The sequence below is a fragment of the Carcharhinus amblyrhynchos genome, chromosome 17 (assembly GCF_965287045.1).
Source record: "Carcharhinus amblyrhynchos chromosome 17, sCarAmb.v2.hapA, whole genome shotgun sequence".
NCBI classification, from domain to species: Eukaryota; Metazoa; Chordata; class Chondrichthyes; order Carcharhiniformes; family Carcharhinidae; genus Carcharhinus; species Carcharhinus amblyrhynchos.
In genome coordinates, this window is record NC_137340.1 from 14,082,954 (window position 1) to 14,109,703 (window position 26,750).

Here is a 26,750-nt window from a genome sequence, read left to right on the forward strand (position 1 = left end):
GCTGCAGAACCCAATGATCTACTGGTAATAGAATCAAAATTTCTTCAGTGCAGGAGACCATTCAGTCCAACAAGTCTGCACCAACTCTCCATCAGAGCATCTTACCCAGGCTTTATACCCATAACTCCACATATTTAGCCCAATAACTCCCCTAATCTACACATCTTGAGACACTAAGGGTCAATTTAGCATGGCCAGTCCACCTAACCTGTACTTCTTTGGACTGTGGGAGGAAACCCAGAGACATGGGAAGAACATGCAAACTCACCACAGTCACCCAAGGCTGGAATTGAACCTGGGTCTCTGGCACCATGAGGATTGGATACCTGAAAACCATCGTCTGGCGGGACTTCGCAATTTTGGCATGTCATCCACTTTTTCAGCTTAGCCATTTAAATAAAAGTAATAAAGTCTGTTTGTAAATTGATTTATTAATATCAATTTTTTCGAACATCTATATTTTTCCAGGATAACTTGCTATATTAGCATTGATAGTAATTAATTATAACTGACCCAAGGACACTTGACTAAGACATGCACATAGTTGCAAATGAACCATTAGGTTACCAATACATCAAAAGTGCTTTGGAATTAAATTGTATATTTAAAATAGTTGGGAATTCAATGATGGTTTGGATATGCAAGTCTAAGAAAAAAATCAAATGATTTAAATTAGTCAGTGTCTCAATTAGCTGACTTTAGTTTCTTTAAGAGTTATTTAAAAGGAAGTAGTGGACATTTTGAAGAATGCTGCAGAGTTGGATGGGTAGTATGAAGAGAAAAGGCAGGGGAGTGTGCGAGGTATCCTGTGTGGAAACTAGCAGAAATTTTTATAGGTGGTTGAGGATGAAGCAACTTAGACTGTTATTTTTGAATAATTGTGGTTAGAGAAACCATGGACCCAATTGCCCCAGACAATATGCAGTTTTTTTAAAAAAAGATTAATGCTCAACTTGAGTTCTGACTCATTTCCATGCTCAGGATTACCAATGAAACTAGATATCACCTTTCTAGGAGTGGATTTCAGGCAGACAGCCCATACTCTATTTGCATGGGTGCAGCCACTAACAACATACCTATCTGGAAGAGTTGATTTGGGTAACAATTCACTTCTTGATGGAGATTACCTTTTTCAATATTTGGCTCACTTTTTCAGAACAGATATTCAGAAATCTAGTCCACAAATAAGAACATAAGAACATAAGAAATAGGAGCAGGAGTAGGCCATCTAGCCCTTCGAGCCTGCCCCGCCATTCAATAAGATCATGGCTGATCAGTTGTGGCTCAGTTCCACTTTCCCGCCCTCTCACCATAACCCTTAATCCCCTCTCTTATCAAGAACCCATCAACCCGCTTCTTAAAAATATTTAGCGAGGCAGCCTCCACCACTTCAACGGGCAGAGAATTCCAGAGATTCACCACCCTTTGAGTGAAGAAGTTCCTCCTCAACTCCGTTCTAAACCGCCTCCCCTTTATCTTGAGGCTGTGCCCCCTAGTCCTACTGTCTTTTTTGTTAACTTCAGCCCCATGCCTGAACCTTTGTAAGTCAGCCTCAGAATCCCAAAACTAGGCTTGCTGCAATAAAAGATTTTCATATGACAGAGATGCCACGGGTGAGGCCAGCATTTTATTGTCCATCGCCAATTGCCCTGGGGGTAGTGGTGAGGCAACCTGAACCATTGCAGCCCATAATATTTCCATATTGCCTGGATCCACTAGTTTGCCTATTGCCATAACTGGTCCACAGCAGATGCCATCTCCCTGGCCATACATTTAAACCTGCAACACATGGATAACAAAGATACTTAAGACTCCTATTCATTGACTACAGCTCAACACCATTTTGCCTACAAAACTCATCTCCAAACACCGTGGCCTAGGGCTCGGTTCCTCTCTACAACTGGATCCTAGACTTCCTAACACACACACCACAAATCAGCAAGGATAGACAACAACTCCTCTTCCACGACTATCCTCAACACCGGGGCTGCACAAGACTGTCCTCAGCCCTTGTACACCTACAACTGTGTCGTCAAATTCCACTCCAACTCAATTTTCAGGTTTGCTGATGACATCAACATAGTGGGTCAGATCTCAAACAATGATGAGACAAAATACAGGAAAGAGAGAAAATCTGGTGAATTGGTGCGACGGAAATAATCTCTCCCTCAATATCAGTAATACAAAGGTGATAGTCATCGACTTCAAGAAGCGTAGTGAAAAAAGTGCCTCTGTCTACATCAACACGGGTGAAGCTCTTGACCATTTTCGCTTCAAGTTTCCAGGTGTCCAGACCATCAACCTGTTCTGGTCCCTCCACACCACTGCTATGGTTCAGAAAGCTTACCAATACCTCTACTTTCTCAAGAGCCTGAGGAAATTTAGCATGTCCGCTACAACTCTCACCAACTTTTACAGATGCATCACCAAAAGCATCCTTTCTGGCTGTATCACAGCTTGGCATACCCCGTTCCTGCTCTGTCCAAAACCACAATACTAAGGATCATGAATGAAGCCCAGTCCATCACGCAAACCAGCTTCCCATCCATTGAATCTGTCTACACTTCCCATTGCTTCAGGAAAGCAGCCAACATAATAAAGGACTCCACACATCCCAGGTATACTTTCTTCCACCTTCTTGGTGGAAGATAGATACAAAAGTTTGAGGTCACATATCAACTGACTCAAGAACAGCTTCTTCCCTGCTATCATCAGACTTTGAATGGACCTACCTCATTAAGTTAATTTTTCTCTACACTCTAGCTATGTCTATAACACTACTTTCTGCACCCTCTCATTTCCTTCTCTATGAACTGTATGCTTTGCCTGAACAGCACGCAAGAAACAATACATTTCACTGTACACTAATACATGACAATAATAAAATCAAATCAAAGTAAATCCACAGTGTTGGCTGGGAGGGAGTTCCAGGATTTTGACCCACTAACAGATGGAACAGTGATACAGTTCCAAGTCAGGAAGATGTGCAGCTTGGAGGGGATTTATGGGTTGTGGTATTTCCATGTATCTGCTGCCCTTGTTCTTTTAGTTGGTGATCATGGGTTTGACAAATGCTGTTGAAGGAACTTTGGTGAATAGCTACAGCATACCTTGTAGATGGCACATACTGTTGCCACTTTGTCAGTGGTGAAGGGAGTGGGTTTTGAAAATAGTGGATGGGGTGCCAAAAAAAAAAGGTGGCTTTCTCCTGGATGTAGTGTTGTTGACCTGCACTCATCCAGGTTAGTGAGGGCATTCTATCACACCACTGACTTGTTTCTTGTAGACAGCTGACAGACCTTGGGAAGTCAGGGGCTGAGTTACTTGCACTGGTGTCCCAGTCTTTGATCTGCTTTTGTAACCAGTGTTTATATGGCTGGTGCAGTTCAATTTCTGGTTGATGGTAACCTCCAGAGTATAGATGGTGGAGAGGATTCAGCAATTGCAATGCCATTTAATGTCATGAGGAGTTGGTAATTTCCTGGCACATACCATGGCTCAAATATTAAGTTGCCACTTACCAGTCAAAACCCGAATGTTGTTCAGCTATTACTGCATATGGCAAGGGCCACTTCAGTATCTGAGACGTTGTGAACGGTGCTGAATATTGTGCAAAATAATTTGTAAACGTCCCCATTTCTGAACTGGACAGAAGTTCATTATGAAGCCATTGAAGTTGGTTGGGCCTAAGATACTAAGCTGAGAAACTTCTGCAATGATGTCCTGGGACTCAGATGATTGACATCCAACAATCACAATTATCTTCCTTTATGGTAGGTATGACTCCAACTGATTTTTCCCTGATTCTCACTGTGCTAGGGCTCCTTGATGCCACACTGTCACGTGTTGTCTTGATGTAAAGGACACCTCCTGAGTTCAACTCTTTTGTCCATGTTTGGACTAAGTGTGGAATGAGGTCAGGAACCAAGTGGCTCTGGCAGAACACAAAAACTGCCAGTGAGTAGGTTATTGCCAAATAAGAGCCACTTGGTAGCATTGTCACGACCCCTTCCATCTTTGTTACAAAGCCATTTCATGAAACAAATTAAAAATGATTTCTACATCAGAAAGTCAAAAATCCTGAAGTGGAACAAATATCAACAGTGATGAGCTGATTGCTTTGAAAATATAAAAGAAATACAGCGGGCAACAGGCCTGGATGAATTATGATCAAAAGAAAGCAAAGCCAAAAATACAGACTGTTAAGCACATCTTACTAACTATATAGAAAAGATACAAAAGTATTAAGTGACCTTAAAAATTATAGTGGCAAACTGAATCTGGAGACAAGGAATTGCAGTTAAATTGTTACCTTACATCTGACTTCACCCACGATGAGGAGGGGAAGCTGTCCAAGTCAGACAGATTTATACTGGAGGAGTGAGACAATTTATAAATTGTTGCAAAAAGATTGCTGTTCTTAAAAAATTAATGAAGTATCTTGTATAGACAATTTACATGCATAAGCACTAACTGAAGCACAAACAGACTGAAATTAGAGTTGGACATATTATTTGAGACTTAAACGCTGAAGATTTCTAGACTTTTGACAATCCTAGGAACTAACTGCTCTTTTTATTTAACCCTAAATGGGCTAAACCCAGAATGCATCACACCAAAATTAATGAGTAAATTTGCTGGGGAAACAAATTTTTCAATGTAGAATTCCTACGGTGCAGAAGGAGGCCATTCAGCCCATCAAGTCTGCACCGATTCTCGAGTAGAGCATCTTATCCTATCCCCATAACTCCATGCATTTACCTTACTAATCCTCCTAGCTTACACATTTTGGGGTGCTAAGGGACAATTTACCACACCAATCCACCCAACCTGTACATCTTTGGACCTTAGCAGGAAACCCACACAGACACAGGGAGAATGTACAAACTCCACACAGTAATCCAAGGCTGAAATTGAACCCGTTCCTTGGCGCTCAAGGCCACAGTGCTAACCACTGTGTCACCCCAATCTTATCTTGAGTCACAGCATATTTTAGTTCATCAGCTTTATTTTTCAGCTTCTGCTAGAACTGATCTGGACAATATATGGTCCAATTCCCAGAAAATGCTACTTTGGCAATAGGACCAACTTTTAAATATTTCTTGTAACATAGCATTCATTTGACAAAATAATTTGGAGCCATAATTTAAAGATTGTTAACAAAGGTACTCTTCAAAAATGAAGTATTTTTCTATGTGGTCTGCGTATTGGACTGTGCCTCAACACAATCTAATCCAGATCCTTTTGGCTTAGATGTTGAATGGCCAGCTGGTATGAAGGGGAGCATCTCGAAGTAGCTCCTTGGTCAGAAGGAGCAACACCAAGTTGCCTTTCCAAGAGGCAGAGAAGATAATGACCAACCCTTAAAACCTCAAAAAGAGAATAGCCATTTAAATATAAGAAAATCATAAATCATCTGAATTCTATTAAAATCAGGAGGTATTCATTGTCCCTCAAATCAAGTGTTAATAGTCAGAATTGATTTACTGCAAGTTTATTGATTTACATGCAATTACAATATGTACATATGAAATCTTAAATCAAAAGAGCTGAACATATTTTATACACCCTCCTCATAGACGAGAGGTCTCCTGTACAAGCATAAATGATTGCAGTTTTAAAAAACAAATAAAGCTACTCTATGTATCTAGAGATGAAGGTCACTTTGCCATTTTAGCTGTCCTTGAACGTAATCGCCTCTTCATGATTGAATGATCACTCTCCTTTTCACTTATCTCTATTATCTGCAAATGTCAAAAGTTTCTGGTTAAATTCTACTATTGCATTCAGTACAATATCCAACAATGCAATTTTAAAAAAACTAGTTTCTTGGATTTTTTGGAATAATATAACTTTCTCCATCAATAATTACACTGCATTTGTGCCAGAGCATTTCGAGATTGTTTCACTCTTAATAGTTGAGTCGGAGGATGATCTGAATATGAACTGCAGCTTTGAATCAGTTATACCACCAGTTCATAATTAATATTGGTATTCTTAGGTTCTTTTCAAGTAATGAGTTAACAGTTCTGCTTCTAGTTTTAAAAAAAAGCACAATTGTCCTAAACTGTACTCCAACTTCACTATAATTTTGTATTTCTTGTGCGAGCATCAGCTTACAAAAACATTATTTAATAAAAGTTTAAAGTTTATTTGTTAGTCACAAGTAAGGCTTAAATTAACACTGCAACAAAGTTGCTGTAAAATTTCCCCTAGTCACCACACTCCAGTGTCCATTCGGTCACTGCACCTAATACTCCACTTTTTAAAACAAATTAAAGGCTGTTTTTCTTCAAAAAGAACAAAAAAAATTGGCTTGTTTGCTATACACTGCACTTACTGGTTGAGATGGAAAGTTTACAGGTGTTGATATATCTTGCTTATACAGTTTCCTTCTCGATCTTTTGGGCCTTGCTTCGTTATTACCTGACGCTTCCACTTCTAGATGCTTGGGAGAACTTAATGTTTCCATTAACTTTTTGGCTGAAAAAATGTAAATTGTTTGGTTTGTAAAAGTACAAGGACAGTAATCAGAATAAATGGTATAACAATTTATGGCTCAAGTTCTGTAACTTGTAAGCTTTTCGCTCCCCAATTTTGCCATTAAACCAAATGCAATATTTATCATTCAACTGAACCAAAAGTTGCAACGAGATCCAAAATTAACATCTATTTTTATTCACCAAGACAGGGCTAAATGTCCAGTATCCATTGTTTTATTCCTCTCTTAAAGTTAATGGGCAGACTGGACCAGGCAAACCCTTAATCCATTTCCTTGCTTGCTCCAAAAACCAATTCAAGTTGAATCCAACCCATGGTCCCAAAAGAGAGATATACAAGATCCAAGCTTGCATTTGATCTTGGGCTGAATCAAACATTTGATCTTAGCCAAAAGACAGAGACGGTGATATATATAATAACTGAAATATTCAAATTTTTGCACCCAATTACTTGGATTTTTGCTCCCAAAGCAGGTAGTTCACATCTGAAAACCTCCCAGCTTGACTTAGCACAGCAAAAAGTGCTCAATATGGTAGGATGGAGTTGGACCCACCATCCCAAGTCACAGATTATAGATTGTAAGTAGCCACAGGTGTGCCGAGACAGTCTGTTGCTCTCTGGGACTTCATCCCAATTGTCTTCTTAAACATTAGCTCTCACTCCCACCTACTCCCCATGTCCCCCACCCCCAATGTCCATCATACTCTATGCCAACTCAACCCATCTCCACAATCCTTATTGCCCTATGCCAATTTGGTGCTAAGTCATAATCCCCCTGCCCATCCTTTTCATTTAAAACATCCATGCCAATCACCCACTGTCCAGCATGGGCACAGCTCAGGAGTCACGCTGAGATGAAATAACTTCTAAATACCTCAGAGTTCGCAATAATGAAAAATTCTCCATTCATGAGAGCCCATTCGAAAATTTTAAACTTCCATCATGTACTTAATCCAGTATCAAAACAAACTTGCATTCATAACCCCATAACAGCAACTAATATTGACAGTTCTTCAGACCTTATCCATCCTTCAAGCACCTTTTCTGATGATTTGCAACTCACATAAGGCACAAGATTAAGATTGTTGCTCCAGCAAAAATGATGCCTGTTTGAACTTAGCACAAAGTTCAAATAGTGCTGCTGAGATTGTGTTTTCCATATGTGGGAGTCACACCTCATTGAGGCTCACATGTCACCCAAAGCAAAATTGAATATCAGAAAGGGAGGTAGAACTTGCCGATTCCGCCAGTCATTTTGGAAAGTCCCTGGAGTCTCCATGAAAATCCAGGCTAACAAATTAATGCACTAACATAATGAGCAACTGCACTTTTAACATGTTACCAATTTCATACATGGCAACATTCTAAACAAAAGAATCATAGGATAGGATTTTCTTTCCAGGGTGGAAAACAGATATTAGCACCATTTTCAGGTCCTGAATCTGCACCTGGCTCCAGCGTTTCAACGGAGTGCTTTGATAATTTACTTGGAGATGGGTTTGGTGGTCAAGTAGCAGGACCTTGAAAATGCGGGTCCCAATTTAGGCAGACCACAACAGCTATGACAGCAACTGTTGTTATTTCATTGTGTCACCTGCTTCTTGAAAGACTACTCAGGAAAAGCAGAGACAGGCAGCCTTTCATATGCTATGGTGGCATGACCTCCCCCCTCCCCCTACACAGTGCTTGTCAGCCTTGCTCTCTCCTATGCAATGCCAGCGCTCAGCCTCAAGGATCCTGATTCTGCAATCTTTTGATTCATTCTGCACCCCAAAGGTCTTTTACAACTTTGAAGCAGATCAGGCAGAGAAGCCATTTTAAAGTTGATGGCAGAGATATTTTCTGAAGTTGGCAAGCCAACATGCTCAACAGCAAGGTGTTACATGCTCAACAGCAAGGTGTTAATCCTTCAAAATACTTCACAAACACTTTACAAATGTCCTCAAAAGTAATCCTGAAGTGATCAATCATCATTATGGTAGCTAACCAAAATGGAGAAGGTTCAGGAAGGCACCAGACACAAAGACTATGTGAAGAAAATGCAGAGTGCAAAACAGAGTGCAAAAACATCCATCCAACTCATCTAACTGATCCTCCAACATCTGACCCACGTGTACAGGAGTAGAGTCTGCAGTTCTTGCATTGGATTTATCAGCCATCTGAAAATCCATCAAACTAGAGTAGAAGCAAGTCATCCCCAAACTTGAGGGACTGTAAGTGGAGAGACTGGCAAAGGTTATCTAATTTGAATTTATGCTATTTCTTTTGTTTATTTTGTATAGTTATTTCAGCTAGGAATGCACAGTAGAATGCATGTACAGTAAAAGAATTTCAACCTGTACATATTTATCATCTGGAAAATAAAAACTATCAACAGGAACCTAACTTCAGATTTAACATTGATTTTTAATGATTCACTAAAATTGTTTCAATTGAAGTTGCAATTTTCAGGAATACAACCTCAACTTAAAGTGAGGATTTTACCATATTGGATGAGGGAGAAATGTTGGCCATGACATAACAGAACACTGCTCTTCTTTAAAATGAAATGTTTAAACATCCACATTATACAGTAGGTAGAACACAATTTTAACATCTCATTTGAAGTACAGGATCTTAGGAAATGCAGTGCTTCTTTGATACTGCATTAGAATGGCACTCAAATTCAGAACCTTCTGACTCCAAGGCAAGAACTCAAACCCCGTGTATTACATTGGGCAGTGTCATTAGCAAAATTGAAAAGATAGATAATCAATTTTTTTAGTTTCTACATACAAATTTTACCACAGCTTAGCATGCAAAATTGTGGACAGACCTTTCTTCTGTAGAATTGTTGGGGAACTTTGCAATAAGCCTCCAATTTTCTGCAGTGTCCCATCTTTCTTTTGGCATGACCCAACACTTGAGACAGAGGATTGTTTTCTTAGGCGAGCAGTTGTACCTTTTACATTCTAAAACAAACAACTTGAATTGAGACAGTGTTGTACCATAAACTAAACCCACTGAATTGGCAATTTAAGATTACAATGGAAGTCGCATGTATAGATTTGTCAGCACTTCTTTTCCTCAACTACATTTCACCCATGTGAAAAGGATTTATTGCAGGAACAATTCTATTTTACAATATTTGGTAAGCCAAATTCTTAGCATAATATTTTTCACTTGGGTGTTTTCATCCTTACTAAACGAAAGAGAGCGAGATACAATTTTGAATAGATTTGCTTTTCTAGTCCAAGCCAAAAAACTAAGTACCAAACAAGCGTGAAAATGAGAGAGAATCACACCAATACTTTGGGCTCAATGGCCTCCAGTGCTATTGGCAAGGCCATCATGACAGGTCCTAATTATTGGGGACCATACGTGATTCTTCCTGGTGAGGATCTTCACTGATGACACGCTAAGGCAAGTGAGCCTGGACGATTGCGTCCTGCGTTCACTTGTAATATTTAAGTTCTATTCAACATGTAATTAAATATTACACTCAGCCTTGCACCTGAAAAAGGGATATCTGGTGCTGGTAAGTTCGAGACAGGTGAAACATTGGGCACGCACTCAATTTTTTTTGGCTCACCTGACCCATCGACTGGTGGGACAAGAAGATAAGATTGCCCCAAGTCTTTTAAATATAGACAAGTATGTCAGACATGTGGAACTGATTGGTCGACTGCAGAGGGGTATCCAAGAAAACACTCAGATAAGAAAAAGAGACAGCTACTTACAATTGTATTTATAAGTGATAAAAATTAATATTTTTATTGCCTATTAAGAAATGATGGACATTTTAAGGACAATTATATTTGGACACCAGATCAGAAATTTTCATTTCCTAGTGTTGACTAGCTTTTCACCACAATTGTTAGAAAATTTAATATCTGAAAAGAGATTTCAAATACTGTATTGTATTTGAAGTATTGCAATGAAACTTATTCAAATTGCATTCTGCATCAAATTTGAAAATAAATTTCCTTTGGTTTCAGCCTGAATTATATGTTCTGACATTATTTTCTTTTGAGTATTGAATATACAGACTTGGGTAACCTATGTAATATCTGGTGCATTATATGGCATGAAAAATGGCCATAATCAATCCGGAGGCATATTATCTCACATCAGACAAAAGGATAGGACTGCTATTAAGACTGTCTTTTTGCTGTGAAAATGAGGCCTGAAAGAGTCTGGACTATAATGATATTGGGAAAGTGCAACTTAAAATGAGTTTTATAAAACTAAACAGAATCAGCAATCAGTAGAAAGAATTGAGTGTCAAAGATAATTGCTCAGTTAAATCAGACACTCATCCAAGAGAGCCTTTAAAATTCAAGGTAATACTCAATATATAGATTAGAACAACTAAGTATTGAAACATTGTGATGTTTAATTTATTCTGCAAGAAAAATACTTCTATATTTTTTATGATGTAAATATTGCATTTCAAACTAGACATTGAAAAAATTATTTTAATTTTTGGAGTAATTAATAACATCACATTAGATCAAACTCAGACTAAATTTATCTATACCTTCAGTCATGCTCAAAAGCCATGTAGACCAATTATTAGACTTTTTATTTTGTACAGTTTGGAGTGCATGCTTTCATATATACAGTTTCTGACATGCCATAGGCACTGCAAATCCAACCCCACACCTGTTACAGCCTTTGCTTGAAGTCACCAAACCCTCCACCTCCCTATAAAGATGCAGCAAAGCTTTCTGCCACATACAGGAACTCACCACAACACAATCAAAAAACACTCCAAAACACTTTCAGAAACATTATAAGTTTTTCAAAATCGCTTTACCTATGAGTTGGTGTCAAGCCCTTTAAATTATTTTAGCTCTCAGCAACTTTTGTAGCTGAACAGTTGTTCTTTGGCAAGTGACACGCAAATTCGATCTACTCAGTCCAAATTTGGAAATGGAATATCACATCAGTTGTTAGGACTGTGTTAAGTAATGGTTTCACTAGATCAGCTGCTTCTGATGCAAACAGAAACTATAGTGGCTCGACAGGTCAGAATTTTGCACCAACAGAACTAAAAGTTTAAAATTTCTGATGGATAGTATGGCTTACATACTTTTGCAGGCATAACAATTTTTATACATCAAAAGTGTATACCTACTTCTAAAATTGTTACACAATCACTGTATCTGCCCTCCCAAGAGCACTACATTGATTCGCTACAAGAATATTTAGACTGAACATAAGAAATAGAAGCAGAAGTAGGCCATCGAGCCCTTCAAGCCTGCCCCACCATTCAATAAGATCATGGCTGATCTGAAGTCGATCAGTTCCACTTTCCCGCTCTCTCCCCATAACCCTTAATTCCCTTGTCTATCAAAAGCCTATCTACCCGTGACTTAAATATATTTAGCGAGCTAACCTCCACCACTTCAACAGGCAGAGAATTCCAGAGATTCACCACCCTTTGAGTGAAGAAGTTCCTCCCCAACTTTGATCTAAACTGCACCCTGCCCCCCTTATCTTGAGGCTGTGCCCTCTAGTCCTGCTGTCCTTTCTAAGCAGGAAGATTCTGTCTACCTCTACCCTATCCATCCCCTTCATTATCTTATACATCTCTATAAGATCCCCCCGCATCCTTCTAAACTCCAACGAGTACAGACCCAGTCTATTTAGTCTCTTCATAGTCCAACCCCCTCATCTCCGGTATCAGCCTAGTGAACCTCCTCTGCACTCCCTCCAAGGCCAATATATCCTTGCGCAAGTGCAGTGACTAAAACTGCACACAGTACTCCAGCTGCGGCCTCACCAGTACCCTGTACAGTTGCAGCAAGACCTCCCTGCTTTTATATTCTATCTCCCTTGCCATAAAGGCCAACATTCCATTCGCCTTCTTGATCACCTGCTGCACCTGCAGACTGGGTTTTTGCGACTCGTGCACAAGGATCCCCAGGTCCTTCTGCACCGTAGCATGCTGCAGCTTTTCGCCTTTTAAATAATAATCTCTCCTACTATTATTTCTGCCAAAGTGGATAACCTCATACTTGCTAACATTATACTCCATCTGCCAGGTCCTCACCCACTCACTCAGTCTATCCAGATACCTCTGCAGACTTTCCACACCCTCCACGCAAATTGCTTTTCCACTCATTTTCATCTCATAACTGACTCAACTTAGATGCCCATTACCATTTTGACACTGGTGGTGGTGGTGGAGGACATTTCATATTAGTGGATGAAAGAAATTATTAAAAGTCGATGACAAATTAAGGACTGGAAATTTGCTAAAACGTAACAATAGAAAGACCAACCTCTTCTGCAACGCTGGTCATGGTGGGTGAAGGGAACATTGGAGGATTGTTGCATACCCTTCTAGAAACAATTGCATTTTTCAAGTTTTCACAGACATCAGTATTCTAGGAACAAAAGAAAAAAAAAGTTAGGGGAAAATATTGATAAGCCTGAATTCCATTTAATTGGGAAGCATGCCATCAGCATTAGAAAACAATGCAAGAGAATTACAAGAGTACTTGTGTGGGGTGAAGTACAGAAATTAAAGGCTAGCAATTGCTCTACTAAATTATTCTTTGAGAATGTAAATTCCTATATTTCATAACACTGAAGAGGATCTAGCATTATATAATGATTGAACTGGGTCCATGGACTGTGGAAAACGTGAAACACTAATCAATTTTGCTTACTGGAAAAAGCAACCTTAAGTCAATTAACATTAATAGAGTCATAGAGGTTTACAGCATGGAAGCAGACCCTTTGGCCCAACTTGTCCATGCCACTTTTTTTTTTTAAAACCCCTAAACTAATCCCAATTGCCTGCATTTGGCCCATATCTCTCTATACCCATTGCACCCATGTAACTATCTAAACGCTTTTTAAAAGATAAAATTGTACCCGCCTCTACTACGACCTCTGGCAGCTTGTTCACCACTTTGTGCGAAAAAATTGCCCCTCTGGACACTTTTGTACCTCTCCCCTCTCACCTTAAACCTATGGTCTCTAGTTTTAGACTCCCCTACCTTTGGGAAAAGATATTGACCATCTTCCTTGTCTATGCCCCTCATTATTTTATAGACTTCTATAAAGGTCATTCCTCAGCCTCCTTCGCTCCAGAGAAAAACGTCCCAGTCTATTCAGGCTCTTTATAACTCACTCCATCAAGTCCCAGTAGCAGCCTAGTACATCTTTTCTGCACTCTTTCTAGTTTAATAATATCCTTTCTATAATAGGGTGACCAGAATTGCACACAGTATTTCAAGTGTAGCCTTACCAGTGTCTTGTACAACTGCAACAAGATGTCCCAACTCCTGTATTCAACGTTCTGACTGATGAAACTAAGCATGCCGAATGCCTTCTTCACCTCTCTGTCTACCTGCGACTCCACTTTCAAGGAGCTATAAACATGTTGTGGACAGTCTGGAGGGATGTCAGAAGTTGCAACGTGACAGAGATAGGATGCAAGACTGGGCAGAGAAGTGGCAGATGGACTTCAACACGGCTAAATGTGCAGTGGTCCATTTTGGCAGGTCCAATGGGATGAAGGAGTACAATATCAAGGGTAGGAGTCTTAGCAGTGTAGAGGATCAGAAGGACCTTGGAGTCCGGGTCCATAGGACTCTTAAATCGGCCTCGCAGGTGGAAGATGTGGCCAAGAAGGCGTGTGGTGTACTAGCCTTCATTAATTGAGGGATTGCATTTAGGAGTCGGGAGATAATGCTGCAACTTTGTAAGACTTTTGTCAGACCCCACTTGGATTACTGTGCGCAGTTCTGGTTGCCTCACTACAAGGAGGATACGGAAGCTATTGAAAGGGTGCAGAGGAGATTTACAAGGATGTTGCCTGGATTGAGAGGCATGCCTTATGAAGATAAGTTGAGGGAGCTAGGTCTATTCTCCCTGGAGAGACAAAGGATGAGAGGTGACCTGATAGAGGTTTATAAGATGTTGAGAGGTATAGGTCAGGTGGATTCTCAGAGGCTATTTCCCAGGGCTGAAATGGTCGTGACAAGAGAACACAGGTTTAAGGCGCTGGGAAGTAGGTACAGAGGAGATGTGAGGGGTAAGTTTTTCACTCAAAGAGTGGCAGGTGAGTGGAATCGGCTGCCATCAGCGGAGGCAAACTCATTGGGGTCTTTTGAGAGACTTCTGGATGAGGACGTGGGATTTAATTGGGACTGATGGTTTAGGTAGGCCTAGTAGGTAGAGATATAATCAGCGCAACTTGTGGGCTGAAGGGCCTGTTTGTGCTGTGGTTTTCTATGTACCCCTAGATCCCTTTCTGTAACTCTCCCAACGTCCTACCATTAACTGAGTAAATCCTGCCCTGATATAGGCTACCAAAATGCATTACCTCGCATTTGTCTAAATTAAACTCCGTCTGCCATTCGTCAGCCCACTGGTCCAATTGATCAAGATCCCGCTACAATTGGAGATAACTTTCCTCACTGTCCACCATGCCACCAATCCTGGTGTCATCTGCAAACTTACTAACCACGCCCCCTATATTCTCATAAATGACAAATAACAATGGGCCCAGCACTGATCCCTGAGGCACACCACTGGTCACAAGCCTCTAATTTGAAAAACAAGTCAATGTTGCGCAATACTCATTGAATTCCTTAAATTTCTTCAGTACCCACTACCACTAAACACATGCAGAAAACGTTCTCCAGAATCTTCAGTCTGAATGACAAAAATCACTAACTACTGTGTTAGTAAAACTAACTTAACAGAAGCCTTACACCATTACATTTAATTGAAATCCTAACTACATTTTCCATTTTTGTTCAAAGGATGTTATTAATATTTAAATGTTCTTTGAATCATTGTTTTTTCTGTGCATTAACATCATTTAATGTTCTTTAATGCTAGAAACTTTATATGCCTATCTAGGTGGTTAAAAGTTTTGGCCTGATATTAACTCTATGAACGTGTTTTGCGATCAGACCCATTGAAAGGCATATAATCGAGAGAGAGCCATATTGCAAGCAAGTGATTATTGCAAAACACTAACGCACTTGTCACTGGACGGTCCAGTTAGGAATCAATGCTAAAATATTGTTCAAGATGTACCCAAGCGTCCAAGAATTAACCATCACAAAACCCAGCAAAAACCAGTCAAAACAAACAGCCTCAAATCTTGAGTGGGAACTTTAGTTACGAACCCCTCCATGATAGACAGCTTATCACATTTATAAAGAAAAAATCTAAATACCAACAAAATCGACGTTTTTTTAAAAAAAAAATCGCTTTAGAATTTTTCAGCACATAAGAATCCTAACCCATGAGTCTACTGTTAGGGTTGACTCCTGAAGCCAGATTTGCTTATGTGTCTTTGTTAAAGTAAAGTGTCAGGTCTCTGCTCATATCTTTGCCCTTCTGAGCACTTGACTTGTCATTGTCACTTTCAGGACTTATGGTAGACATTGGTTTTTCTCATTCCTTTCTTATTCTCCTCCCCCCACCCCCCTTTCTCATAGAACATAGAACATTACAGCGCAGAACAGGCCCTTCGGCCCACGATGTTGCGCCAACCAGTTAAAAAACAATGACCCACTAACCTAAACCAATCCCTTTTCGTCCATAAACCTATCCACAGATCTCTTAAACACCCCCAAACTAGGCGCATTTACAACCTCAGCAGGCAGGGCATTCCAATCCCTCACCACCCTCTGGGTAAAGAACCTACCTCTGACATCCGTCCTATAACTACCCCCCCTTAATTTAAAGCCATGCCCCCTCGTGCTAGCTTTCTCCATCCGAGGAAAAAGGCTATCACTGTCCACCCTATCTAAACCTCTAATCATCTTATTTGTTTCAATAAGATCCCCTCTTAGCTGCCTTCTTTCCAGCGAAAACAATCCCAAATCCCTCAGTCTCTCCTCATAGGACCTCCCCTCCATACCAGGCAACAGCCTGGTAAACCTCCTCTGCACCCTCTCCAAAGCCTCCACATCCTTCCTGTAATGTGGGGACCAGAACTGCACACAATACTCCAAGTGCGGCCGCACCAGAGTTGTGTACAGTTGCAACATGACGCTGCGACTCCTAAATTCAATCCCCCTACCAATAAACGCCAAGACACCGTATGCCTTCTTAACAACCCTATCTACTTGATTCCCAGCTTTCAGGGATCTATGTACACATACACCTAGATCCCTCTGTTCATCCACACTATTCAAAGTCCTCCCATTAGCCCTATACTCGACACATCTGTTATTCTGCCAAAGTGAATTACCTCACACTTCTCCGCATTAAACTCCATCCGCCACCTCTCGGCCCAGTGCTGCAACCTGTCCAAGTCTTCCTGCAAACTATGACACCCTTCCTCACAATCTACCACACCTCCGACTTTGGTGTCATCAGCAAATTTACTAATCCACCCAACTATACCTTCATCCAGATCATTAATAAAAATTACAAACAGCAGTGGCCCCAAAACAGATCCCTGAGGCACACCACTCGTAACCGAACTCCATGACGAATATTTACCATCAACCACCACCCTCTGTCTCCTATCCGCTAGCCAATTCCTGATCCAATTTCCTAGATTACCCTCAATCCCATACATCTGCATTTTCTGCAGAAGCCTACCATGGTGAACCTTATCAAACGCCTTACTAAAATCCATATATACCACGTCAACTGCCTTACCCCCATCCATCTCTTTGGTCACTTTTTCAAAAAACTCAATAAGGTTAGTAAGGCACGACCTACCCGCTACAAAACCATGCTGACTATCTCCAATCAATTCATTACTCTCCAAATAACTATAAATCCTATCCCTAATAATTTTTTCTAAAACCTTGCCCACAACAGAAGTGAGACTCACTGGTCTATAATTCCCGGAGAAGTCTCTGTTCCCCTTCTTAAACAATGGGACAACATTCGCTAACCTCCAATCTTCCGGTACTATACCAGAGGCCAACGACGACCTGAAGATCAGAGCCAGAGGCTCTGCAATCACTTCTCTTGCCTCCCAGAGAATCCTAGGGTAAATCCCATCCGGACCAGGGGACTTACCTATTTTCAAACCCTCAAGAATATCCAGCACATCCTCCTTATCAACTGTAATACTGTCTATTCTACTCCCCTGCAACCCAGTGTCCTCCTCAGCTATATTCTTGTCCCCCTGCGTGAACACCGAAGAGAAATATTGGTTCAATGCCTCTCCAATCTCTTCCGGTTCCACACACAACTTCCCTCTGCTGTCTATAACTGGCCCTAATCTTGCCCTAACCAACCTTCTATTCTTGACATACCTATAGAACGCCTTAGGATTCTCCTTAATCCTATCAGCCAGAGTCTTCTCATGTCCTCTTTTAGCCCTTCTTAACTCACTCTTCAACTCCCTCCTAGCCAATCTAAAGTTTTCTAGTGCACTACCCGAGCCCTCAAGTCTCATCCGAACATAAGCCTCCTTGTTCTTTTTAACCAACGAATCAACTTTTTTAGTGCACCACGGTTCCCTAGCCCTACCAATTCCTCCTTGCCTGACAGGGACATACCTATCACGGACTCGCAGTAGCTGCTCCTTGAAAAAGCTCTACATTTCGGACGTTCCCAGCCCCTGTAATCTCCTAGTCCAACCTATGCTTCCTAATTCTCTCCTAATGGCCTCATAATTACCCTTCCCCCAGCTAAAACTACTGGCCCAAGGTTCATGCCTATCCCTTCCCATCACTAAGGTGAACGTAACCGAATTGTGGTCACTATCACCGAAATGCACACCAACTTCCAAGTCTAGCACCTGGTCTGGCTCATTTCCCAGCACCAAATCCAATATAGCCTCACCTCTAGTTGGCCTATCTACATACTGACTCAAAAAACCCTCCTGCACGCTTTGTACAAAAACTGACCCCTCTAACGAGCTAGAGCTATAGCAATTCCAATCAATATTAGTAAAGTTAAAATCCCCCATAACAATTATCCTATTACTTTCACTCCTAACCAGGATCGTCTCCGCAATCCTTTCCTCAACCTCTCTAGAACTTTTAGGAGGTCTATAAAAGACTCCCAACAGGGTGACCTCTCCTCTCCTATTTCTAATCTCCACCCATACTACCTCAACAGACAAGTCCTCATCAAACTTCCTCTCTGACACTGTGATACAGTCCTTGACCAATAATGCTACCCCTCCCCCCCTTCTACCTCCTTCTCTACTCCGACTAAAGCATTTGAACCCCGGGACCTGCAACAACCATTCCTGACCCTGCTCTATCCATGTCTCTGAAATGGCCACAACATCAAAGTCCCAGGTACTGATCCACGCTGCAAGTTCATCCACTTTATTGCGAATACTCCTCGCATTAAAATATACGCATTTCAAACCCTGCTCCGCCCCAGCCCCACGATGCCGTGCATTGCAGTCCCCATCTATGCCCCCCTCACTTTCACCCCCTCTACTCAGGATCCCACCTCCCCTCCGAATCAGTTTAAACCTCCCTGCATAGCCTTAGCAAATTTACCCCCCAAGATATTGGTTCCCCTCTGATTCAGGTGCAGACCATCACTCTTATAGAGGTCCCACGTTCCCCAGAACGAGCCCCAATTGCTCAAGTACCTGAACCCCTCCCTCCTGCACCATCCCCTCAGCCATGAGTTCAAACTTTCCCTCTCTCTATTCCTCTCTAAACTATCCCGTGGCACAGGCAAGAGTCTGGAGATAACCACTCTATCAGACTTGGCCTTTAGTTTCCACCCCAACTCCATAAATCTCTGCTTAATATCCCCTTCCCTTAACCTCCCTATGTCATGCGTCCCCACATGAACTATAACTTGGGGTTGATCTCCCTCTCCCCTAAGAGTCCTGAATACCCTTTCCGATACATCCCGGACCCCAGCCCCTGGTAGGCAACACACCAGCCCCGAGTCTCTACCATTACTTCCGACTCTCCTATCCGTCCCCTTAACTGTAGAGTCCCCAGATATGAGGCCCAATCTTTTACATCCCCTAACCACCTGAGCTTTCACACTAGGCTCACCCCCAGAGACCTGCTCCCTTCGGTTATCCCCAGTTGATTCTTCCTCAACTGTAGCCTCCAGGACCGAAAACCTATTTTGGAGGGGAACTGCCCCAGGGGATTGTCCCCCCAATTGCTTCTTTCCCCTCTTCCTGGCAGTGACCCAAGACTCATTCTTAGGAGTGACTATCTTCTTATGACTCCTATCGATGTCCTCCTCCGCCTCCCGAATTATGCGGAGTTCCTCTAATTCCACCTCCAGCTCCTTTACACGCTCCTCCAGAAGCTGCAATCTAACACACTTCCTACAAGTAAAATCACCTGAAACACTACTAGAGTCCCTCACCACATACATCCCACAGGAGATGCAGCTTACTGCCTGAACTGCCATCCCTGAAACAATTACCAGCAGAAAAATAAAAATATATAAAAAAACCTTCCCCCACACTTATAATTAGGTTAGAGGAGGTGGGAGGGTGGGATTCTCTACCAGTGTAGAGGATCGGGTATCCTCTCTGCACTAATTTATAGGGTCATATTGCACAACATGAACAGTTTTCAATCCCTTTCAATTGCTTTCATTCACCAAAAGTATCAAGTTAGAAATATTATTTTAATTTATTCCTATAAATTGAGAGGAAAGGAAGTAAGTAGCCTGAATCTTCAGTGCTTTTGAATTACTTGAAAGATTAGGTTATTTTCAGTGGATGAATTGTAAGAGGGAGGCCAGTTCGCTAGAATGCTAGCATATGTTTCAAAGTTATATCAGCAGTTTGATTCCAGTTCTGGCTGAAATAAAGGTCGCCCTTCACCATTGTAAAATCATGGCACAAATCCTGGTTCAATAATCTTCAAATAATTGAGGATACTACCTGGAGAAAAAAAGGACTACAGGAAAGCACGTACCCAAGAGAGGTGGGGGAAGCTTAAAGCATGAGCAAGACTTCTAACAGCTTTATTAATCACAATGTATATAGACAGTAATTTGTTTAATATCACAGTTATGTGATTCAAAGCGTGAATCATACTCACTGGGGCTACTCTGAGGCCACAGCTAGTGTATTGAATTAAGTTTTTTTGTCAGTATGTTTTAGATCAACTAGCTTAGCTACATGGTTAGATTGGAGAAATTGGTGCTGCTGTCTTTAAAATAAGATGGCTGAGGGAAGATTTGATAGAGATGAACAATGATAGGTTTGGATAAGGTGGGCAAGGAAATGTTTCTGTTGGCTGATGGTATAAAAACTAGTGCACAGATTTGCAGAAAATTAGAGGGAATGCAAGGAAGATTTTTAAATTACACACAGTGAATGACCATGATCTGGAACTTGCTCCCTAAGAGGGTGAATGAAGCAGAGACAATGAATGATTTCAGAAGGAAAGTGGATGGACACTTGAAGGGGGAAAAAAACTTAAGGGCCGCAGGGATAGGGTAGGAAAATAGAACTAACTGGAGCAGGCATGAGTTCAATGAGCCAAATGACCTTCTTTGGTACTGTTATGTCCCTTGACAAGAATCGGACATTCAATAAAATTATGTTGAATTATTATCTCTCCCCACACACTCAAATTATGTAAAAGTCCACATTCATGCTTAACCGCTTGCTGAAAAAAATAAATTGAAATAGTTGGGGCAAAAAAAGGTAGTTTTTAATAAAGTAGTGACCAAATTCTACCCGAATGACAGGTGCTTAAAGGTTTTTGTTAATGCTTTAATAGCTACAAACTGCGTTAATGGAACAGCTGCAGGACAATGTGACCATGCCTCCAAATATCAAGAATTATTTTCTGATCACAGTTTATTCTCCTGATTAAATTTAGTCTTTGAATTACAGGAATATTTGATGAAACAGTCACATTCCTTAACCAAACAATACGTAGTGTTCTATTTAATTAGAGCTAACCAGGACGTATGAATAAATTTGATGCTTTCATACTAATGCACAAGAATTGTAGTTGAATCCTGAGAAGGCCATAATTACATTTGCTAAGGAGCTCAGCCTTTTATTATGGTGGCCATATTAAAAAAAGACTGCCTGGTAGGCAACCATACCATAACCATTTACAATTTAACCAAATAGCTATACTGATGTACTTTCTATGTGCAACTTGCAATTATCCAGAAAGTCCAAATACCATCTCTCACCGATTCTTTACTGCATCATAATCCTAAGGATTTGTTTTGGAACTGTAAGGCAATGCTGCAACATAGATTTTCCAGGATATCAGGGCTGAAAATGTTAAATTTGAGGACAAATTACATAAAGTGGATTCGTAGTTCCTTTGGTTTCGAAGGATAGAGCTGATTTAAATTGAGCTCTCTAAAATGATAAGAATTATATTGACTCGAGCAGGGGTCTCCAAACTATGGCCCACAGTGGGCCGCACCCAGCTCTAAAACAGCAGTCTCCAAACTCCAATCCGAATGTAGCACACAGGCCGTAGTTTGAAGACCCCTAGACTAGAAGCAAAATTACTTTCTTTGGTGGGGTAATCAATGATAAGAGGGCTCCATTTTAGAATTAGAGCTAAGTTAATTGGAAGTGAAATCAGGAAATTCAAACAAAAGGACAGAGAAATTCTCTTTCCATAAAAGGCTGTAAAAAGTAAATGAAAATGTGAAAGATAAATATTTTAAAATGTGAGACAGGTAAAGCTATCAAAGACTTTGCAGTAAAGGCAGGAGCATGGAATTGAGTCTATTCCTGTGTCCCTGGAGAAGTAATTGAAATACTACAATTAGACTCTGCCTCTAACTGATGGTTAGGGCAGAGTGACTAAGAAAGCCCAGAAGGGTTCCTAGTTTTGACTCCTGTGTAGCTATGAACTTCATGCAAGACTCAGATTTTGATAAGTGCCCTTTATGGTTGAATAGCCAGGTATGACTCTGGCTTCACATAGCTACTTAGGCCGAGTAACGGAGCATTGCACAAGTAGCAAACAGCATAAATCAGGAAAAAAGAAAATTTTTCAAATGAAACACACGACACAGCAAACTAGAGTTTGCGGCATGGTGATACTGCTGCCTCACGGCCAGGGACTGGATTCAAATCCAGCCTCGGGTGACACAGTGTGGAGTTTAAACGTTCTTCCCGTGTCTGCATGGATTTCCTCCGGGTGCTTCGGTTTCCTCTCACAGTCCAAAGATGTGGGGGTTAGGTGGATTGACCACGCTCGATTGCCCCATAGTGTCAGAAGTAGCAGAGTAAATACATCGAGTTACAGGGATAGGCCTGCATGAGATTCTCGTCAGTGCAGGCTTGATGGGCCAAATGGCATCCTCCTGCACTGTAGGGATTCCATAAGTTGTATGTAACTGTTGACTGGTGTTTCTTTAAACCTGTCTAAGTTTTTATGGTTGGTTTCCACTTTCATGTGGATTTAGCAGGATTCCATGTGTAATTATTTGACTAATGAGATCTCTATATCCTTCTGCAATTAATCGTCCCCATTTGGTGCACTGAGCAGAAGGGAACACATTATCCTTGATTTTTATTCGGAGTTTAATTTCCAGTTAGGAAAAGTAAATGGATAATATTTTTGCATATCTGATTACGTTATCAGACTTAGACTTGAACAGACATTTACCTCTATTTAAATAGAACACTGGGATTATGGATAATCAACAATCCCAAATTAATGAGTTATAATTCCAAATATTGATTTCCTTTGAATTAAGCTCCACAGAAAATATTATTGCTTTCTTCAGCAACATAATTTTGTACCTTACAAGTGCCAGCTGCTGAGGATTTCTTTGTAGAATTGCTTTTCCAGCAGCCTGATAGCATACCACTCTTGAAGGGCAATTGTGAAATGAGGGGAAAAGTATATTAAAGCATAATTATCAAAAATGTAGAAATGAAAACCACATTCAAAATCTGGTGCATTATATAAAATCCATGTTTAAAATACCAAACAGGCAATTTTAAAATGCAATCTGTATAATTTGTGGGAAGGTCTCAATGGATACAAGAACTTATAACAAATGCTACATTACTTGGAGTGGTTAAAACACCAATGCATGAAATTAAATACATTTCTATAGATTTCAAAACTTGTGTCTTCAGTAAATAAAATCCTCACTTTGGCAAGATGAAGCACAGCTTTCTAGCAACTACATAAATAAAAATATCTTTGGGATATTTGTGAAGAGATCAGTAAGCATATACTACTGATTTGGGGGGGGGGGGGGGGGGGTGGTGCGGGAGGTGACAGGATGACACAGTGGTTAGCACTGCTGCCTCACATCTCAATGGAGCCAGGTTTAATTCTGGCCTTGGGTGACAGTGAGTTTGCATGTTCTCAGCATCGAGGGGAATTTCTTCCGGCTGCTCCAGTTTCCTCCCACAGTCCAAAGATGTGCAGATTAGGTGGATTCACCATGCTAAATTACCCCATAGTGTTTCAAGATGTGTAGGTTAGGGGGATTACCTGCAGTGAATATGTGGGACTACAGGGATTGGGGGGGTTGGGGCTGTCAAAGAAAATCAGCTGAATGCCCTCCTTCAGCAGTATTTAGGGATTCGTCACAGTGTCAGGGACTCAGGTTTGATTCCTGACTTGGGCCACTGTCTATGTGGAGTTTGCACATTCTTCCCGTGTCTGTGTGGATTTCCTCCGGATGCTCCAGTTTCCTCCCATAGTCCGAAAGACATGCTGGTTAGGTGCATTGGCCACACTACATTCTCCCTCAGTGTACCTGAACAAGCGCCAGACGTGGCAACTTCATTGCAGTGTTACTGTAAACCTACTTGTGACACTGATCATAAATAATGATTCTACCTGGAGCCTGGGAAATACCATGGCTCCTTGCTCAACCTGCTTGGATATGTACACACACAATTAAAGCGAAACTGCTTCAAGCAATGTGAAGCAGACACTACTTAAGCAGCTGTCCTCATCTCAAAAAAGGAAATCCAGCACTCATGCTTAGCTAATCCACTCCACCTCTTGTGCAAGGCCATTTAAGCACATGGCCTTGCTCTCAGACAATTTTAAGCAATTGATTTGATGGTGCGAAGAAACCAAGGCTTTGTAGGAATATAACTTAGCAGGGCTTATAGCACAGTGATAGCATTCTTACCACCGAATCAAATGCTTCAGGTTTAAGTCCAAAGCATGAACTTGTTGGCCATGGAAGGAGCATTCATGACAGTTCAATGGGCTGATAATCAACTCAGAAATTCTTCTACCCACTTTCCCCAAAAAGAGAAAAACATTGATGGACTGAAGATAAGCTGAAATAATTTTTACACTGATTATTTACCTCTTCCAGTGCAGAGCTTTTCCTTTTTCTGTTGGATCTGGGTATTTTTACAGTGATCAAGTTACCACTTGATTCTTTCACTGACACTTTGTTTGGTTGAAGAGGTGTGAACTGAATCTCCAGTTGAGGTTTTGGAAACCGACTTGTTTTTTCTCCATTTTCTGTTGAAACCTCTGAAGAATCCAGGACAGTTTCCGACTAGTCAACAGGTCAAAAGCATTTTATAAACACAAAAAAAGTTCCATACAGTTAATTCATTCCTGAGCTAAAATAATGATTCTAAACATAAAATTTAAAAACAAATTTTTGCCAAACACTTAAAATAAATATTATTATTTTAATTCCCAAGTTCCAAACGTAAAGACAAACACCACAGTAATGAAATCCAACTGTCATTGATTTTTAATTAATTCACTATTTAATTTCATATATGTTGGTTTTGGACATCACAACGCAACAGCCCATTTAATCTAATTCCTTCAGAATGAAAAGCCTCTCCCACCAATCCCATGAGTCATCATATCTTTTTATAAGCAAGACTTGTCTAAGCCAGCCAGAAGCACATGCACAGGCCCATGCATGTACAAACTCTTCTCACCTCTCTGAAGCTCCCTTTTGCATAAGCCTTGAGTTTTTCTATTTCTTCATCTTTCTGTTTATTGCTGGTTATAAGATATCCAAGTTTCACTTCTAGCTCCTTTACCAAGTTATCCCGTTCTTCTCGCCATTTTTGCAGATTCTTATCCTTCTCAATTACCTCAGATGCAAGATTTTCCTTAACCAAGAAAAAAAAAACTGCTTAGAATACTTATCATTGCTGTTATATATAGGCAAGCTTCATTTATATAGGAGTTTTCGGTCCTCAGGACTGTCCCAGCCACAAATCAGCAGTCACATCACAGCCAATTTGGAAACACCAATAGGGAGTGAGATAAATGCCCAATTAATCTTTTTTCTTGGTAGGCTGATATCTGTTGGCTAGGTTATTGATAGAACCTCAGTATTGTATCATAGAATCATTTATATTTACCTGAATCAGATGTAGCAGCTTTGATTTAGCATTTCATCAAAAGAGAAAGCAGCATTCACTTATCCCTCAGTACTGTGTTGAAATAACAGCCTAAATTGTGGGCTCATGCTGTATTGATACTTGAATCAATAACTTTGAATCAGACCCAACTGTTACCACTCAAGCAACCTGACAGTTAAAAGCAATTTCCACCAGTCTACATGGGGTGAAAAAATCTCAAGTGCACTGCAACTTTCTTTTGATAATATAGAAACACAGATTATAGGAGCAAGAGGCGGCCATTTGGCTCTTTGAGCTTGCTCCACCAATATTAAGATCATGGCTGATCATCTAACTCAATAGTCTAATCCTGCTTTTCCACCTTAACCTTTGATTCCATTCACTTCAAGTGCTATATCTAGTCACGTCTTGAATACCTTCAATGTTTTGGCATCAACTACTTCCTGTGGTAATGAATTCCGCTGGCTCACCACACTTTGGGTGAAGAAATGTCTCTTCACCTCCATCCTAAAATGGTCTACCCAGTACCCTCAGACTGTGACTACTGGTTCTGGACTCCCCCACCAGTGGGAATATCCTCCCTGCATCTAGCCTGTCTCGTCCTGTTTAGAATTTTATAAGTGTCTAGGAGATTCCCCCCTCTTTCATCTGAATCCTAACCTAGTCAATCTCTTCTCATGCATCAGTCCTGCCATCCCCAGAATCAGCTTGGTAAACCTTTGTTGCACTCCTTTGAGGGCAAGAACATCCTTCCTTAGAAAAGGAAATCAAAACTGCACACAATACTCTAGGTGTGGCCTCACCAAAGTCCTGTATAATTGCAACAGCACATCCCTGCTCTTGTACTCAAAAGCTCTCGCAACAAATACTATTTGCCTTCTTCACCACCTGCTGCAGCTGCATCCTTACCTTCAGTGATTGGTGCACAAGGACACCCAGGTCCCGATGCACATTGCCCCCTCCCAATTTACTGACGAATTTATTGGAGTTCTATGAGGATGTGTCTAGGGCGGTGGAT

The 26,750-nt window shown here is 40.8% G+C and overlaps 1 protein-coding gene across 1 annotated transcript in view; it reads right to left on the minus strand.

Annotated features, from left to right (window-relative positions):
• Positions 1 to 5,518: 5,518 nt before the first annotated feature.
• LOC145354338 (kinesin-like protein KIF20B) overlaps positions 5,519 to 26,750 on the minus strand; it is a 94,343-nt gene continuing 73,111 nt past the window's right edge. The window contains exons 28-33 of the mRNA XM_080205513.1: positions 25,301 to 25,477; positions 24,703 to 24,900; positions 12,771 to 12,875; positions 9,317 to 9,452; positions 6,341 to 6,483; positions 5,519 to 5,744 (exon numbers count right to left, since the gene is read on the minus strand). Of these exons, the coding sequence (XP_080061639.1) occupies positions 5,661 to 5,744; positions 6,341 to 6,483; positions 9,317 to 9,452; positions 12,771 to 12,875; positions 24,703 to 24,900; positions 25,301 to 25,477 (843 nt within the window). The 3' untranslated portion in view covers positions 5,519 to 5,660. The remainder of the gene's footprint in view (positions 5,745 to 6,340; positions 6,484 to 9,316; positions 9,453 to 12,770; positions 12,876 to 24,702; positions 24,901 to 25,300; positions 25,478 to 26,750) is intronic.